General features: G+C 42.5%; 1 protein-coding gene across 4 annotated transcripts in view; it reads left to right on the top strand.

The window, feature by feature from the left end:
- The window catches only part of LOC110494193 (nck-associated protein 5-like), a 103,274-nt gene extending 98,364 nt beyond the window's left edge, over positions 1–4,910 (top strand). For 2 of the 4 annotated variants that reach the window (XM_021569021.2, XM_021569022.2), the window contains 5 exons: positions 446–614; positions 717–795; positions 897–1,184; positions 1,433–1,575; positions 4,208–4,910. In XM_021569021.2, coding sequence (XP_021424696.2) covers positions 446–614; positions 717–795; positions 897–1,184; positions 1,433–1,575; positions 4,208–4,453 — 925 coding nt within the window. In that variant the 3' untranslated portion in view covers positions 4,454–4,910. The remainder of the gene's footprint in view (positions 1–445; positions 615–716; positions 796–896; positions 1,185–1,432; positions 1,576–4,207) is intronic. The other 2 variants (XM_021569023.2, XM_036950261.1) reach the window with 2 other exon arrangements.
- Positions 4,911–15,495: the final 10,585 nt, after the last annotated feature.

The following is a 15,495-nucleotide window of genomic DNA, read 5'->3' as shown; positions in this document are numbered from 1 at the left end:
AGTGCTCAGCATGTGTGGGAACTCCTTCAAAACTGTTGGAAAAGCATTCCAGGTGATGCTGGTTGAGAGAATGCCAAGAGTGTGCAAAGCTGTCATCAAGGCAAATGGTGTTTTTTTTACTACATGATTCCATATGTGTTATTTCAGAATACTTATGTAAATGTGATATTTCAGTTTTTTATAAATTCGCAAAAATTCCGTTATAGGGTATTGTGCGTAGATTGATGAGGGGGGGAAACGATTTAATCCATTTTAGAATAAGGTACAACGTAACAAATAACGTAACAAAATGTGGATAAAGTCTGAATACTTTCCTGAATGCACTGTAATTACAAAACTTGCCACAGGGTTAAACTCTTTCTCTTATGATCAAATCTGATCTAATTTGATTAGTATATGTCGAAAGCTAGTTCCCCTATGAGTTTGTAACTTCTTCTTTCTTAAGTCCCTCGACGTCTTGTTCTGGAAACAGGGTGGACGAGAGGGGAGCTATACCTACCACCTTTGGAATGGCACACAGACGCCTCTCCTTTGACTCGAAGAGGTCGCGGCCCATCTTCGGTCACCAGAGGGATGGGATCAGCCACACAAAGAGCAGGGATGAGATGGACCAGGTAAACTTTTCTTTCTCCTCTTATACACTATAGACAAATTAATAAATGACACATCAGTAATATGATTCAATCTTACATGGAGTGTAACCCTTGTTGTTTCAGGCTTCTGATATGATTGGCAAGGATGAGGTCACATCAGACGAGAGCTTGGCAGAGTCCATTAGTTCCCAGCACATTACAGGTGAGAGTCATAATAATGTCTGTCATCCATTTCCCTTGACTAACATTCCCCGTCTCCCCCTGACTCTAGTCTCACTTCATTGTTCTTTCCTCAATGTTTAGGTTCTGGTGCATCCATGCGTACCCTCGACAGTGGCATCGGCACATTCCCCATGCCAGACTATACCAGTAATGCAGCAGGGAAGAGCATCACTAAGGGGAAGCTACAGGGAGAGCAAGGGTTTTCAGGCTCCCAGGGGAAACATGGGGCCAAGATGAAAGTTTCGCGGAAAGCCCATACGCTGGAGAGAGAGCTGTCATCTCTGGATGAAGTCAACCCATCTATCCTGTATGGCTCAGGACTGGAGGGAAAAGGTCCCAACATGCACCTGTCCAGCACCATCCATGAGGGTCAGCTTGGACTCTTGGACTTTGTATTCCCATAGGACTTGTTGTGTTCCCATATAGGCCATTTCAATGCTGACATTTTACATTAGTGGTTTAGATATGGTTGCGTAAGTTTGATCAGTTCTGCAAAACCAACATTTTGTGTGTTATTAAAACTGTGGACTAACTATTCACACAAGCTTAAATCTTGAAACAAAACACCTAGGCTAAGCTCTGTTTTTACATCTTGAATTATATTTGTTCTTTTGTAGACATTGATGCCTACGGGGCTCATATGCAAAATCCCCCAACCAAGGACTGGACCTTTCCCAACCTGAAAGACTCTGCAGGAGTCAGTGATGTTTACCTGGATGTGCAGGGAGACCCGGGCAGCCAGAGGACCCCCTCCAGAAGGGTGAGTGAGTCAGCGAGCTGAGTTCATCTCCATCGTTAACAAGAAATGTAGTACTCTGTGCTGACATGTGCCAACTTTCTCATCTACAGTGAAAAATGAAATGACGAAAGCTCCTCTCTTTATTAATATTTTAAGAGATGAGGCTGATAGAAAGACAGCTGGGGCCTTGATCACTTGTCTGTCAGTTGTCATCCCTTGTCAGCACTTTATACCATAGTCCCATTAGCTGACATTATCCTCAGATTCTGCCCTCCAACAAGAGAGAGAGCGGGAAGGAGGGATGAAGCGGAGTGCAATGTTAGTTATCTGCATTTAGATTGAAAGACGCCTAACTCCTCATGCCACTTCTCAGGGGAGGGGGAGGTGGGGGTTGCTGTGGAAACGAGATGGAGAAGGGGTTTTGACGAGTGATGGGAAGTTCAGCTTACTGACTCTGATCTTTTCAACTCGTTCAGCCACTCCCCGTCTCCCCCTGACTCGTTTCGTTCATTCGATTCAGTAATGCCCAGAGCACTCAGGACCCCCTACAGGCGAATGATGAACTGAAAACTCGAAAGGGTCATGATTCTGCAAGCCCCTCTTTCACCATAAGGGGCTTATTGGAGCAGTTATTTGTGACAGAGACTTGTAAAAGTGTGTTTTAGACAATGTACATATGTGATAGCTAGGCATAAAATAAGATTATTTCTTGATTCCTTTGAAACAAGGTCTAGTTGTGGCCGCAACCAGACTAGATTGTGAAAGATTTTTGGTGGAATTCTTGACTGCTGAGAGGGTGTTAAGCACAGTATCGTAATCAATTAATTGTATTCATTCTTGCACCATGAGGTCGATTATCAGTTCTAAACATGCATTTTTCTTCTCTATGCTGCCTGTGCGCACATATGATAGACAGTAGTTGGTCAGAGAATTCTGGAGCCGGTGAGCTGGAGGGGCATGTATCAGTCCTACTGTAGGCATGGGTGTAGGCACTTGGGAGCCATGCCCACCTAATCAGATTGAGCAAAAAATATTGTGTGTGTGTATACACAGTACCAGTCAATAGTTTTGACACACCTACTTTCTTTATTTTTACTATTTTCTACAGTAGCCACCCTTTGCCTTGATGACAGCTTTGCACACTCTTGGCATTCTCTCAACCAGCTTCATGAGGTAGTCTACTGGAATGCATTTCAATTAACAGGTGTGCCTTGTTAAAAGTTAATTTGTGGAATTTCTTTCCTTAATGCCTTTGAGCCAATCAGTTATGTTGTGACAAGGTAGGGATGATATACAGCCCTATTTGGTAAAAGACCAAGTCCATCATTACTTTAAGACATGAAGGTCCGTCAATCCTCTCGGCAGTCAAGAATTCCGCCAAAAATGTTTCACAATCTAGTCCGATTGCGGCCGCAACTAGACCTTGTTTAAAAGAAATCAAGATATAATCTTATTTTATGCCTAGCTATCACAAATGTACATTGTTTAAAACACACTTTTACAAGTCTCAGTCATAATGAACGAGGCACAATCATGTCTCTCAAGTCAAAAAGAGTTTTGACTAACTTGTTTTTGACTCTCTCCCTTTGAATGGGCTGTGTTAATGGCAGCCTGGACTGAAATGCACAGCAAGTTCCCTCCAGACACTCCTTTGCTTTTCTTAAGAAATGACAACAAGAAAGTTCATGGGGGGGGGGGGGGGGGGGGGGGGAAGAGTGCAATGGCCCATTCAAACTCCAACCCACCATTCAGAGTATGTTTTGCTGGGTTTCCATCCCATTTTTGGAAAGATTTTCCAGCAATAAATTTTGCACAAAGAAATATGTGCATTTTCTCAGCAACAGTGTGTTTCAAACAAACTGTCTTTTTGCAAATAAAGAGCTGTGCATAATGACCTAGCTAGTGCATATAAGAATCACTTCGTCGTATAACTTTTCATGTACCGATTTTAATGGTTTTGTCTCAAAAGACCTGCGAAAAATGGCAAGTTTGCCCACTCATCTTGGCACGTGCTCACAGACACAGTGTAGAGGGTACATGTTGAGATAATGAATAAAAGCTAGATCATTTTTATTTGTCAATTGGCAGTTAAGCAGCAATCATCATGTCACCACCATACAAGTTAAGACCCTAGATATTTATTGGAAAGGAGCATCAATCTTATGACAGTGCACATTCACCACCATGTGAAGTTCATATAGCTTATTTGATCGGTAGCCTAATAAACTGTGCATGCTTTTCCAAGTCGTAGTGGCAGGACCACACAACATAGCATTACGTGACTGCAAATTTATCAACAATTGCAATATCAACAATATTCTATGGGGAAAAAAAATAAAATTATCCACTCGTGAAATATATATTTTTTGATGTAATTTAGGAAATTTACTGACATTAGGCCTGTTGTGAGTTTTTTTTTATCCAACAGGTATTTTACTACCATAAAAATGGTTGGCTGGAAACATGGTTACTGACAAAAGCATTTATTGAAGTGGCAGATATAAATGTTTCCCTTCAACCTGGTAAATTTCACATCTAAAATAAAATAATTAACTATAGCATCTGATCCCTGTCTATCCCTACCATCCATATCCTCCCCTTTTCCCCATCCACCCTCCCCTTCTTCATGTGCCCACCTTTCCTCTCCTCCAAGAGTTTGAAACAGTGTGTCCCCCAGGGCCCCCTGGCTGCTGACCCATGCAGCCTCCCCCTGCCACCCCAGACGGGGCTCAGGACACGGGGTAAGGGGAGGATGCCCAGTGCCCCAGAGGTAGGGAAGGACGGAGGGCTGGAGCTGGTGAAGGAGAGACCAGAAGATATCATGTCCCCGAGAGAGACGCCCGAATCCCTCAGTGACTCCCTCTACGACAGCCTGTCCTCCTGTGGCAGCCAGGGCTGACAGGCCCAAGGGCCCATGGACAGAGAGGGGAGCAGAGAGAGAGGCGGACCGACCGACACCCTTTAAACCACAGCTATGAGGCACACCCATCCCTTCTTGTAGTGGTGGGGCCAGCCCCTGAGGCAGACAGAGTTGAAGTACCTCCTCCCTCTTCCACATACACCTCTTCCTGCTGACCCTCTCCGTGTTACTGAGATCTGGTTAATACTGCTGGAAAACTCACCCTCAGGTTGACTGATGTTCACATACATAATTTGAGGAACTAGGCTGAGAATTGGACACCATTGTCCTCCAAGCAACAAGCATCATACGACAGACCAGCGCAACTCAAATGTACACACAGACACATATACAGTTGAAGTCGGAAGTTTACATACACCTTAGCCAAATACATTTAAACTCAGTTTTTCACAATTCCTGACATTTAATCATAGTAACAATTCCCTATCTTAGGTCAGTTAGGATCACCACTTCATTTTAAGAATGTGAAATGTCAGAATAATAGTAGAGAGAATGATTTATTTCAGATTTTGTTTCTTTCATCACATTCCCAGTGGGTCAGAAGTTTACATACACTCAGTTAGTATTTGGTAGCATTGCCTTTAAATTGTTTAACTTGGATCAAACATTTCTGGTAGCCTTCCACAAGCTTCCCACAATAAATGGGTTAATTTTGGCCCATTCCTCCTGACAGAGCTGGTGTAACTGAGTCAGGTTTGTAGGCTTCCTTGCTCGCACACGCTTTTTCAGTTCTGCCCACAAAATTTCTATAGAATTGAGGTCAGGGCTTTGTGATGGCCACTCAAATACCTTGACTTTGTTGTCCTTAAGACATTTTGCCACAGCTTTGGAAGTATGCTTGGGGTCATTGTCCATTTGGAAGACCCATTTGCGACCAAGCTTTAACTTCCTGACTGATGTCTTGAGATGTTGCTTCAATATATCCACATAATTTTTCTTCTTCATGATCCAATCTATATTGTGAAGTGCACCAGTCCCTCCTGCAGCAAAGCACCCCCACAACATGATGCTGCCACTGCTACCCTTGTGCTTCACGGTTGGGATGGTGTTCTTCGGCTTGCAAGCGTCCCCCTTTTTCCTCCAAACATAACGATGGTCATTATGGCCAAACAGTTAAATTTTTCTTTAATCAGACCAGAGAACATTTCTCCAAAAAGTACGATCTTTGTCCCCATGTGCAGTTGCAAACCGTAGTCTGGCTTTTTTAATGGCGGTTTTGGAGCAGTGGCTTCTTCCTTGCTGTGCGGCCTTTCAGGTTATGTTGATATAGGACTCGTTTTACTGTGGATATAGATACTTTTGTACCTGTTTCCTCCAGCATCTTCACAAGGTCCTTTGCACTTTTCACACCAAAGTAGGAGACAGAACAAGGAGGAAACAGAACGCATCTCCTTCCGATGCGGTATGACGTCTGCGTGGTCCCATGGTGTTTATACTGGCATACTATTGTTTGTACAGATGAACTTGTGGTACCTTCAGGCGTTTGGAAATTGCTCCCAAGGATGAACCAGACTTGAGGAGGTCTACAAAAAAAAATTCTGAGGTCTTGGCTGATTTCTTTTGATTTTCCCATGATGTCAAGCAGAGGCACTGAGTTTGAAGGTAGGCCTTGAAATACATCCACAGGTACACCTCCATTTGACTTAAATGATGTCAATTAGCCTATCAGAAGCTTCTAAAGCCATGACATAATTTTCTGGAATTTTCCAAGCTGTTTAAAGGCACAGTCAAATTAGTGTATGTGAACTCCTGACCCACTGGAATTGTGATTCAGTGAATTATAAGTGAAATGATCTGTCTGTAAACAATTGTTGGAAAAATTACTTGTGTCATGCACAAAGTAGATGTCCTAACCCACTTGCCAAAACGATGGTTTGTTAACAAGAAATTTGTGGAATGGTTGAAAATCGAGTTTTAATGACTCCAACTTAAGTGTATGTAAACTTCCGACTTCAACTGTACACACACACAGTAGGGTTGGGCGGTATCCAGATTGTCATACCTTCATACCGACCTTGTGTCATACCGGGATATTTGGTAATATTGGCACTGGACACAAGGGGCACTATTTTCAAACCCCACTAAGCCTAATCCGAAGGTTAGCAATGCTAACAAGTACATGTCAAGTCCCATAGAGAATGCTAACTAAATGCTAATGAGTACTTTGCGAACATTTTATACAGTCTCTGACCTAAACTGTTTTCAGGACAGATATCCCAGCTCATAAAGTTATATGCTACTCACAATTTGCTGCATGCACAAAACAAACATGATAAAGCAAGGCTCTTGATCCAGGATGGGATTCTCTACTGTTACTGGCAAGCAAAGCTTGATTTTGGAAGAAGCTAACCACTTAGCTAGATCGCTAACTAGCTACTGCAGAGAATTTAGCACATTTTGGACAGGTAACTTAATAGTTATAAGATATCTAGCTGGCAAACATTTAGTTGTGAATTTCATACTTTAACTAGATGGCATGTGTTGCACAATAGTGAGTGACTCGCAAGGCTTCGGTCATTGTGTGCTTGTAAACAAACACCATGTGTCTGGGTACTACCAGTAAGCTTCATAATGAATAATTATGTAACAGGTGAAATGAAGAATGCGACTGTATTGAAAAACCATCCCGTGGCTATTCCCAAATACCCCGGTATATGGTATACTGCCCAAGCCTAACACACACCAACGAGATGCATGGAAAAAACATCACCTAGTTCGAGACAGCCACACGCTCACTATGGCCTGGATCTGAAGAATCGTTGTTAAATCATGTAACTGGGATCATTGGTCCCCAAGAAGTGGCTGGTATCAGGGGTTTATCGTGTCTGCCCTGGATGTAGACATGTTTCGGTCACATAGAACTGGGTTGCCTTTAACGCCAGAAAAAATAACATGTTACCGTCCATTAAATGTGATGCAATGTGGTTATCGATCATAAATATGTCATAGACTTCCATGGTTTCAGTCGTAATGTTATTTTTTTTAAGCTGTTGTGCGTTGTCATATGTTATATATCATGTTACTTTAACCCTTTACACTCATACACGTATACGGGTTGAAAATGGCAGATTTGGGCACTGATAAACGCCTACATTGGAATGCAGTGGCTGTAAAGTAACATGCTAGACATAACGTCAGAGCTCTGGCTCTGTGCTTGACAGCGCTGTATGGGTTTTGACTGACAGCCATTCTGAACTTGAGCACCTCCCTCGACAAGAAGTTGCCCCCATCCCTCGTGCTAATTGGGCAACCTTTGCACATTTTTGTTGTCTGAGTGAGGGAAATTCTGTAAATGAAGAGGACTCGATTTATTTTGAAAGATGGATTATAATAAATACAGCTTTGATGTCATACAAGCAAGCCAAACACCCATGAATCCAAATGTGCACTTCACATTTCCATAGGATAAAACTCATGTCATATACAGTGTTAACGTTTATGATCAATATGTTTGATGTACAGTTACAAGATGTTCTGAACTGAATAAACCTATGTTTTGTCTATTGTGAAGAAAATGTCGCAGCACACGAACTCCTGACTCCTTTCGATGTGCACCAAAATGACGATCTGTTTCCCTGAATTCCATTGTAAAACCCTAACACTGTAATGTTGTATTTTATAACTTATCTAGTCATGTTGGTAATAGAATAAGCTTTCAAATGATGCCCACCTGACCCAGATTGCAATTTATAATGATCTGTTTTTGGATTGCATTAACAACCTTAATTGTGTGAGGGAGGGGATAAACCTAAACAACTACAAATGTGCTTGCTTTAGTTCCTGAACGGCACAGCTAGGAGAGCCACTCAAACCGTTGTCATTGTTTTGTCTTGTGTTGCCCCTACCCCACAATTTCCAGGAATATTCTTATCATGTTACTGAATGTATCCAGAGTATTTTCAGATTTCGTTCTCAACGAATGCAGCTAAAAGTAAAATGCTCATATAATCGAGTGTAATGTTTGGTTTCGGTCTTGTGTCAGATGAACTGTTGTCCTCACCTTGGGTCAACTAATTTCCCATAATCTTCAAACTGTTCCCTTTCACTTGCTACCATGGTTATGCATTTCATATTTCTTCTGTAAGAAACATTTAAATTGAGCCCTATCCATCTAGGCCAATTCCCATGAGTGTAAAGGGTTATGTTTTTTTTTTTTTTAAGTGTGGGGATGTATGGATCGATGGATCGATGGATGAGTGTATGTGAGTGAGACTTAATGCAGTGTCTCCATGATAGCTTTGACCAGTTTCCCTGAAGCTGCCATATACTGTACTGTATCACAACTTACTGTAACACTGACAAAGAAATCGACCTAACATCTGAACTAACAGATAGTGGCGGATCAAGACAACAGCCATTATATTAGCCTTATGACCAGATATTACCTAGTAGTGTATGTGTTATGGACAATGACATTCTAAGAATCTCAACCAAGTCAAATGTTTTACATGTGTTTGATCCATTGTTATGTCAGGAATAATGCCATTATAAAGGCAGCCTGTGACTGCCACCATTAAAAATGTAGTTCTCAACTAAGCTGCCATTTAATACTCAAAATGAGAGTTTGACATGCTGAAAGAGTAAACAAGTAACAGGACTCATCCACCTTTATACTGACTATAAACTGAGTTTGTATACATGGGCCAGGATTCAATCCAAGGCGTGTTCAAGAGCAGCGTAATGTAACAGACTTTTTAAGATAATGCATGCTTTATCTGACATGTACAGTGTTTACCATGAATGCGATCTCTGTGAACATCGGGGAAATGCCTTTAAAAGGTGCATTGTCGACTGTTTAGTCCGCAGCTCTGTAACTCACCTTGGATTGAATCACTGCTATAGTCTTCTGACATTTCGTTTGGCACAGGGTCCATCTTTATTCTGCCAGAAAAACGATAACCCTACTTTGGGTCCACAAAATGCTCCACTAAAGCAAAAAGATATATGTAGGCCTTCCTTGTGAAGGATTAACATAGAGTAGTTACTTACTTCTGCAATATGGGCCAATTGTTTGCCTAAACAGACACACATTCAATCAATTTACTGTTGGCCAATTAAGACAACACATGTGCTATTCAATCACTAGTGCTGTACTGCAGATGATACACTAAAGTGTTTAGGTAGGCTTACAGATGTTTGTTGCAGAAGGAAGAGTATTGTGTTTCTACACACATTTAGCATTTGTTAGAATCTGAGGTTATGCTAATGGAGAAGTGCTGTATGTAAATGTGTTTTAAATTCCCTCTGGCTGCCAAAAACATGTTTTTTTTATGTTCAACTGTGGGTCGTTTCAGGTTGTGGCAACCCTGTCTGTGGCTAAACACCTATCGCTTTTTTTTGGTACAGTTTCATTCTTCTTTTGCAAACAGAATATAAACTGATAGGAGATCCTAGCCCATTAGGGAACTTTACTGCTTCTCAAATGGCACCCTATTCCCTAAATATAGTGCACTACTTTAGTCAAAAGAAGTGCACTATAGGGAATGGGATCCATTTGGGACACACCCCTTGTTTAAACTCCCAGTTCAGAACAGCACCAAGAGACACTAAGAAGGACATGGACTCCTCCCTCCCTTCCTGCCCATGTACTTGATTATGTCCTCATAAGTACACTGAACAAAAATATAAACGCAACATGTAAAGGGTTGTTTTCATGAGCTGAAATAAAAGATCCCCGAAATGTGCCATACGCACAAACGCATACGCATATTTCTCAAATATGTTTACATCCCTGTTAGTGAGCATTTCTCCTTTGCCAAGATAATCCATCCACCTGACAATTGTGGCATATCAAGAAGATGATTAAACAGCATGATCATTCCACATGTGCACCTTGTGCTGGGGACAATAAAAATACACTCTTAAATGTGCAGTTTTGTCACACAACACAATGCTACAGATGTCTTAAGTTTTGAGGGAGCATACTATTGGCATGCTTACTGCAGGAATGTCCACCAGAGCTGTTGGCAGATAATTTAATGTTAATTTCTCTACCATAGGCAATGTTGTTTTAGAGAATTTGTCAGTACGTCCAACCGGACTCACAACCGCAGACCACGTGTATGGTGTCACGTGGGCGAGTGGTTTGCTGATGTCAACAGAGTGCCCCATGGTGGGATTATGGTATGGGCAGGCATAAGCTACGGACAAAAAACACAGTTGCATTTTATCAATGGCAATTTCAATGCACAGAAAAAAACACATAATGTGACAAGATCCCGAGGCCCATTGTCATCACCTCATGTTTCAGGATGATAATGCACAGCCCATGTCGAAAGCGTCCCAGTTCTTCCGTTACCTGCATACTCATCAGACATGTCACCCAATGAGCATGTTTGGGATGCTCTGCATCAAACTGATACAACATCATATTCTAGTTCCTGCCTATATCCAGCAACTTTGCACAGCCATTTTTTCTAACTGTTATTTAACTAGGCAAGTCCATTAAGAACAAATTCTTATTTTCAATGACAGCTTAGGAACTAACAGAATAGCATATTTTTACCTTGTCAGCTCTGGGATTCGATCTTGCAACCTTTCGGTTACTAGTCCAATGCTCTAACCACTAGGCTATCTGCCATCCCATTGAAGATGAGTGGGACAACATTCCACAGGCTACAATCAACAGCCTGATCCAACTCTCTGTGAAGGAGATGTGTCATGCTACATGAGGCAAATGGTGGTCACACCAGATACAGACTGATTTTCTGATCCATGTCCCTACCTTTTTTTAAAGGTGACCAACAGATGCATATCTGTTTATACAGTAATGTGAAATCCATAGATTAGGGCCTAATGAATTATTTTCAATTTACTGATTTCCTTATATGAACTGTAACTCAGTAAAATCTTTTAAATTGTTGCTTGTTGCATTTTATATATTTGTTCAGTATAGGTCCATCCACTTCAACTTCATAACTCCCCAGAAACTCCTTCAGGGATAAGACATCCTTGTGCTTCCAAACTCTGAGCTTTCAGAAGCAAGTGATCTTTCAAAACGGACATGAATTTGACCTTTTTCTAGTTGAAAATTATTCATAATCCCACTTTGAACCTTGCCTTTCCTTTAGCCCCCCTCTCTCCCCCTTCTGAGTTAAAAAAAAAAAAAACTACTAAATGGAGATCTGACTGTTACTGTATACACAGTCGTCTGTGAGAACAGATAGATTTCAGTTGAAGAGGTAGTCTTCCAGAATATCTGCTACCGTTCCACCCTTTCAAGCCCGTCTGGTTTATGTCAAAATGAAAACAAGGGTTTGACATGAAGGCCATTCGCTTTACAATCATCTCATAAAACATCCTGTGTTCTACGTTGCGGACAAACCCCCCAAAACATGGGTCATTCCCCGGTCAGGAGTCTTAGCAACACCATGTACAATAACCATGCCAATGCTGACTAGTATGGAGTGGCGTGGCGATGTCGTGGAATCTTTACTTAGTACGTTTGCTTTATGGACTCGCGATTTATCTCGATCTGTTGTATTTATGTACTTATTTATTTTTTTAGGTCAAATCATACTGAAATGAAATTTTTGTTTCTGTTGAGTCATTGACGTTATTGCTGTTTTTATTCTGATACCCATTATTTTTGTACTATACTCTTATTTTATTCTATTGAGTGAAAGGTTGTTATTTTCATCAGAGGCCTGTCTTTTGTTCTGTTGTCTGGGGTATTCTCATTTTATTACTCATGTAATTGTAAATAGTATTTCAAGGTGTTATGTACATAGAATTTCCACCAGATCTCAAATGAAGCCATAAACCGTAATGTATTTTATCAAGGCAGTAAAAACACAATGATGATGATTATGTTCATTTTATGTCTCTAAACAAATGCAAGAACCCAACAAATAAAAATCTCTCTGAGCTCGCTTGACATTCTTCATTTATTCATTGAAGACTATTGATTGAAAAGCTAACCTGCTATGTATATAACATCCACAAAGCATCAGAGCCTGCTATTTTGACACAGTATTGCTGTTTCAATACTCTGCATATGCAATACTCTGGATTAGGGTTGAGTCGGGGTTAAACATAAGGCTAGGGTTAGTGTTATGTCAAGTTATCGTTGTGGTTGAGGCTAGAGTTAGGGTTGAACCGGGTTGTGGCCATGAAGCTAAGGTTAGGGTTGTGGTTGAGGTTAGGGTAAGGGTTGAACCTGGATGTGGACATGACGCTAGGGTTAGAGTTGTAGTTAAGGGTTCGAGTTGAACTGGGATGTTGACATGAAGCTAGGGTTAGGACATTGTGAGATTGTGGACCCCTACATTTAGGCGATTTTACTGCTAACTAGCTACTTCACATGATGATATTGTATTTGGTATTATTGTGTGGCTACGTTTGCTAGCTAGCTACCTAGCCAGCCCATAGCGAGAGCATTGCATTGTGGATTTTGGAATTGACTTGAGCTGCAACAGATTTCCACAACAATCTTCCATGTTACTATCAGTGGCGACCCGTCATTCAGGGCAGAGCTCACCTGTTTTGAGCCCCACCTGTTTAGCTAAAATAAAATATAAATGTTGTGCCTGTTTTGCCTGTTATTTTGGCATCAATACGTGTTACATATCAGTTTGCAAACAATGTACAAAAACTAATAATTTAGTTAGTAAAGCCGCATACAAACACCGTCTTTTTTTTGTTGCTTTCTTGAGTAAGGCAGGTGTTTCAGCCTAGCTCAGTGCTGTCTGTGGTGGTGGGGCAGCCAGCTAAAAAAAACGTAGCGTAGGGGTTGGTAATGTTCTCTAGTTACGCCGTGATTGGCTCAGTGTTCTGTCACTCATGGGGACACTACATCATTGCAAAATCTATGGGTAGAGCCCAAAAATTCAAGCCCCTTGGGGTGCTGCAATAAAGTTACATTAGAAGTGCCAATCCAGCAAGGCGCAAAGTCATTGGCCACAGATAGGGTTGGGGAGTAACGGATTACATGTAAAGGATTACATGTACATGTAAAAAACGGTAACTGTAAACCATTTCGTTACCTGCTAAAATATTGTAATCAGATTACAGATACATGTCACACCCTGATCAGTTTCACCTGTTCTCGTTATTGTCTCCACCCCCTCCAGGTGTTGCTTGTTTTCCCCAGTGTATTTATCCCTGTGTTTCCTGTTTCTCTGTGCCAATTCTTCTTGTATGTTTCCAAGTCAACCAGCGGTTTTCCTGTTCTCCTGCTTTTTTGCATTCTCCTTTTTCTAATCCTCTCGGTTTTGACCCTTGCCTGTTTCTGGACTTTGTACCCACCTGCCTGACCATTCTGCCTGCCTTGACCAAGAGCCTGTCTGCCACTCTGTACCTCCTGGACTCTGATCTGGTTTTGACCTTTTTGCCTGTCCACGACCATTCTCTTGCCTACTGTTTTGGATTAATAAACATTGTAAGACTCCAACCATCTGCCTCCTGTGTCTGCATTTGGGTCTCGCCTTGTGCCTTGATAGTACGAACTGGCCATGACAGACCCAGCAGACTTGGACCAGCTCCGCCATGCTGTCTCCCTGCAGGGAGCCACCAGTGGGAGACATCAGGAGTTACTACAGGGCCTTTTGGAAGGACTCAGTTCCTTGCCGGAACACCACGACCATGGGTTAAAGGCTATTATGGAGCAACTCAGGGAGTTAGCTCAGAGACTGTCTGCCACCTCTGAAAAACCCCAATCACCCAGTAATTTTTTTCCCTATCTGTGGTGAGTTGGTACAGCCCATCCCGACTACACGTGAACCCTGCTTACCACCTCCAGAGCGATATTCGGGGAATCCTGGTGCCTGCCGGGGTTTCCTTTCTCAGCGCTCGCTTATTTTTGAGCTACAGCCATCTTGGTTTTCTTCAGACCGATCGAAGATAGCATATATAATTATGCTAATGTCGGGAAGGGCGCTCTCCTGGGCTACGGCAGTTTGGGAGCAACAATCTGCCATTTGCGGGTATTTGGAGAAATCATGGCAGAGGTGAGAAAAGTTTGAGTCTCTGGTATCCGGGAGATAGGCGGCCAGCAAACTGCTTGACTTACGTCAACTCCCATAGTGTGGCAGACTACGCGGTGGACTTTCGCACGTTGGCCGCCGAGCGTGCCTGGAATCTGGAGTCTCTTTTCTAGACTTTTCTGCATTATCTGAGGAGGTTAAGGATGAGCTAGCTGCTCATCCCCTTCTCATCCCCTTCCCTTATCACCTTAACCATTAAAATTAATGGACGCCTAAGGGAACGCAAGAGTGAAAGGTCTGATCTCGGGCATACTCGTGCACCCGATATGGCGCCTACCTCTCCTTTGAACCTCTCCAGGGAACCACCATATTTTCCAAGTTGGACCTTTGAAATGCCTACCCCCTGGTTTGGATATGCGAGGGGGATGGGTGGAAGACAGCCTTCAACACAGCCAGTGCACATTATAAGTACCAGGGCATGCCATTTGGACTCACCAACACCCCTGCTGTTTTCCAGGCTTTGGTTAATGATGTGCTTCGGGACATGCTAAACCGGTTTGTGTTTGTGTACTTTGACGACATCCTGTTTTTTCCCTGATCTGCACAAGAACATGTTCTTCATTTCAGACAGGTCCTCCAGCGCCTCCTGGAGAACCAACTATCCGTGAAAGCCGAGAAGTGAGTTCCACTGCTCTACAATCACCTTTCTGGGATATGTCATTGCTGAGGGCAATGTTCAGATGGATCCTGGAAAGGTGAAAGCAGTGGTGGATTGGCCTCAACCAACGTCCAGGGTGCAGCTGCAACGGTTTCTTGGGTTTGCAAACTTCTACTGCCGTTTCATTCAGCACTACAGCACCCTGGCGGCCCCCCTCTCTGCACTCGCCAAGGTACCGCTCAAATGGTCTCCAGCTGTCGACAAAGCCTTTGTGGACCTGAAGCATCGGTTCACAACAGCACCCATCCTCATCCATCCCGACCGCTTGCATCAATTTGTGGTGGAAGTGGATGCTTCAGATGTTGGAGTGGAGGCCATCCTGTCCCAGCGATCTGCCCAGGACCAGGAGCTTCATCCCTGTGCCTTCCTGTCCCGTCGTC

This window comes from Oncorhynchus mykiss, chromosome 17, assembly GCF_013265735.2.
Source record: "Oncorhynchus mykiss isolate Arlee chromosome 17, USDA_OmykA_1.1, whole genome shotgun sequence".
Classification (NCBI taxonomy): Eukaryota; Metazoa; Chordata; class Actinopteri; order Salmoniformes; family Salmonidae; genus Oncorhynchus; species Oncorhynchus mykiss.
This window is presented reverse-complemented; position numbering and strand designations above follow the sequence as displayed.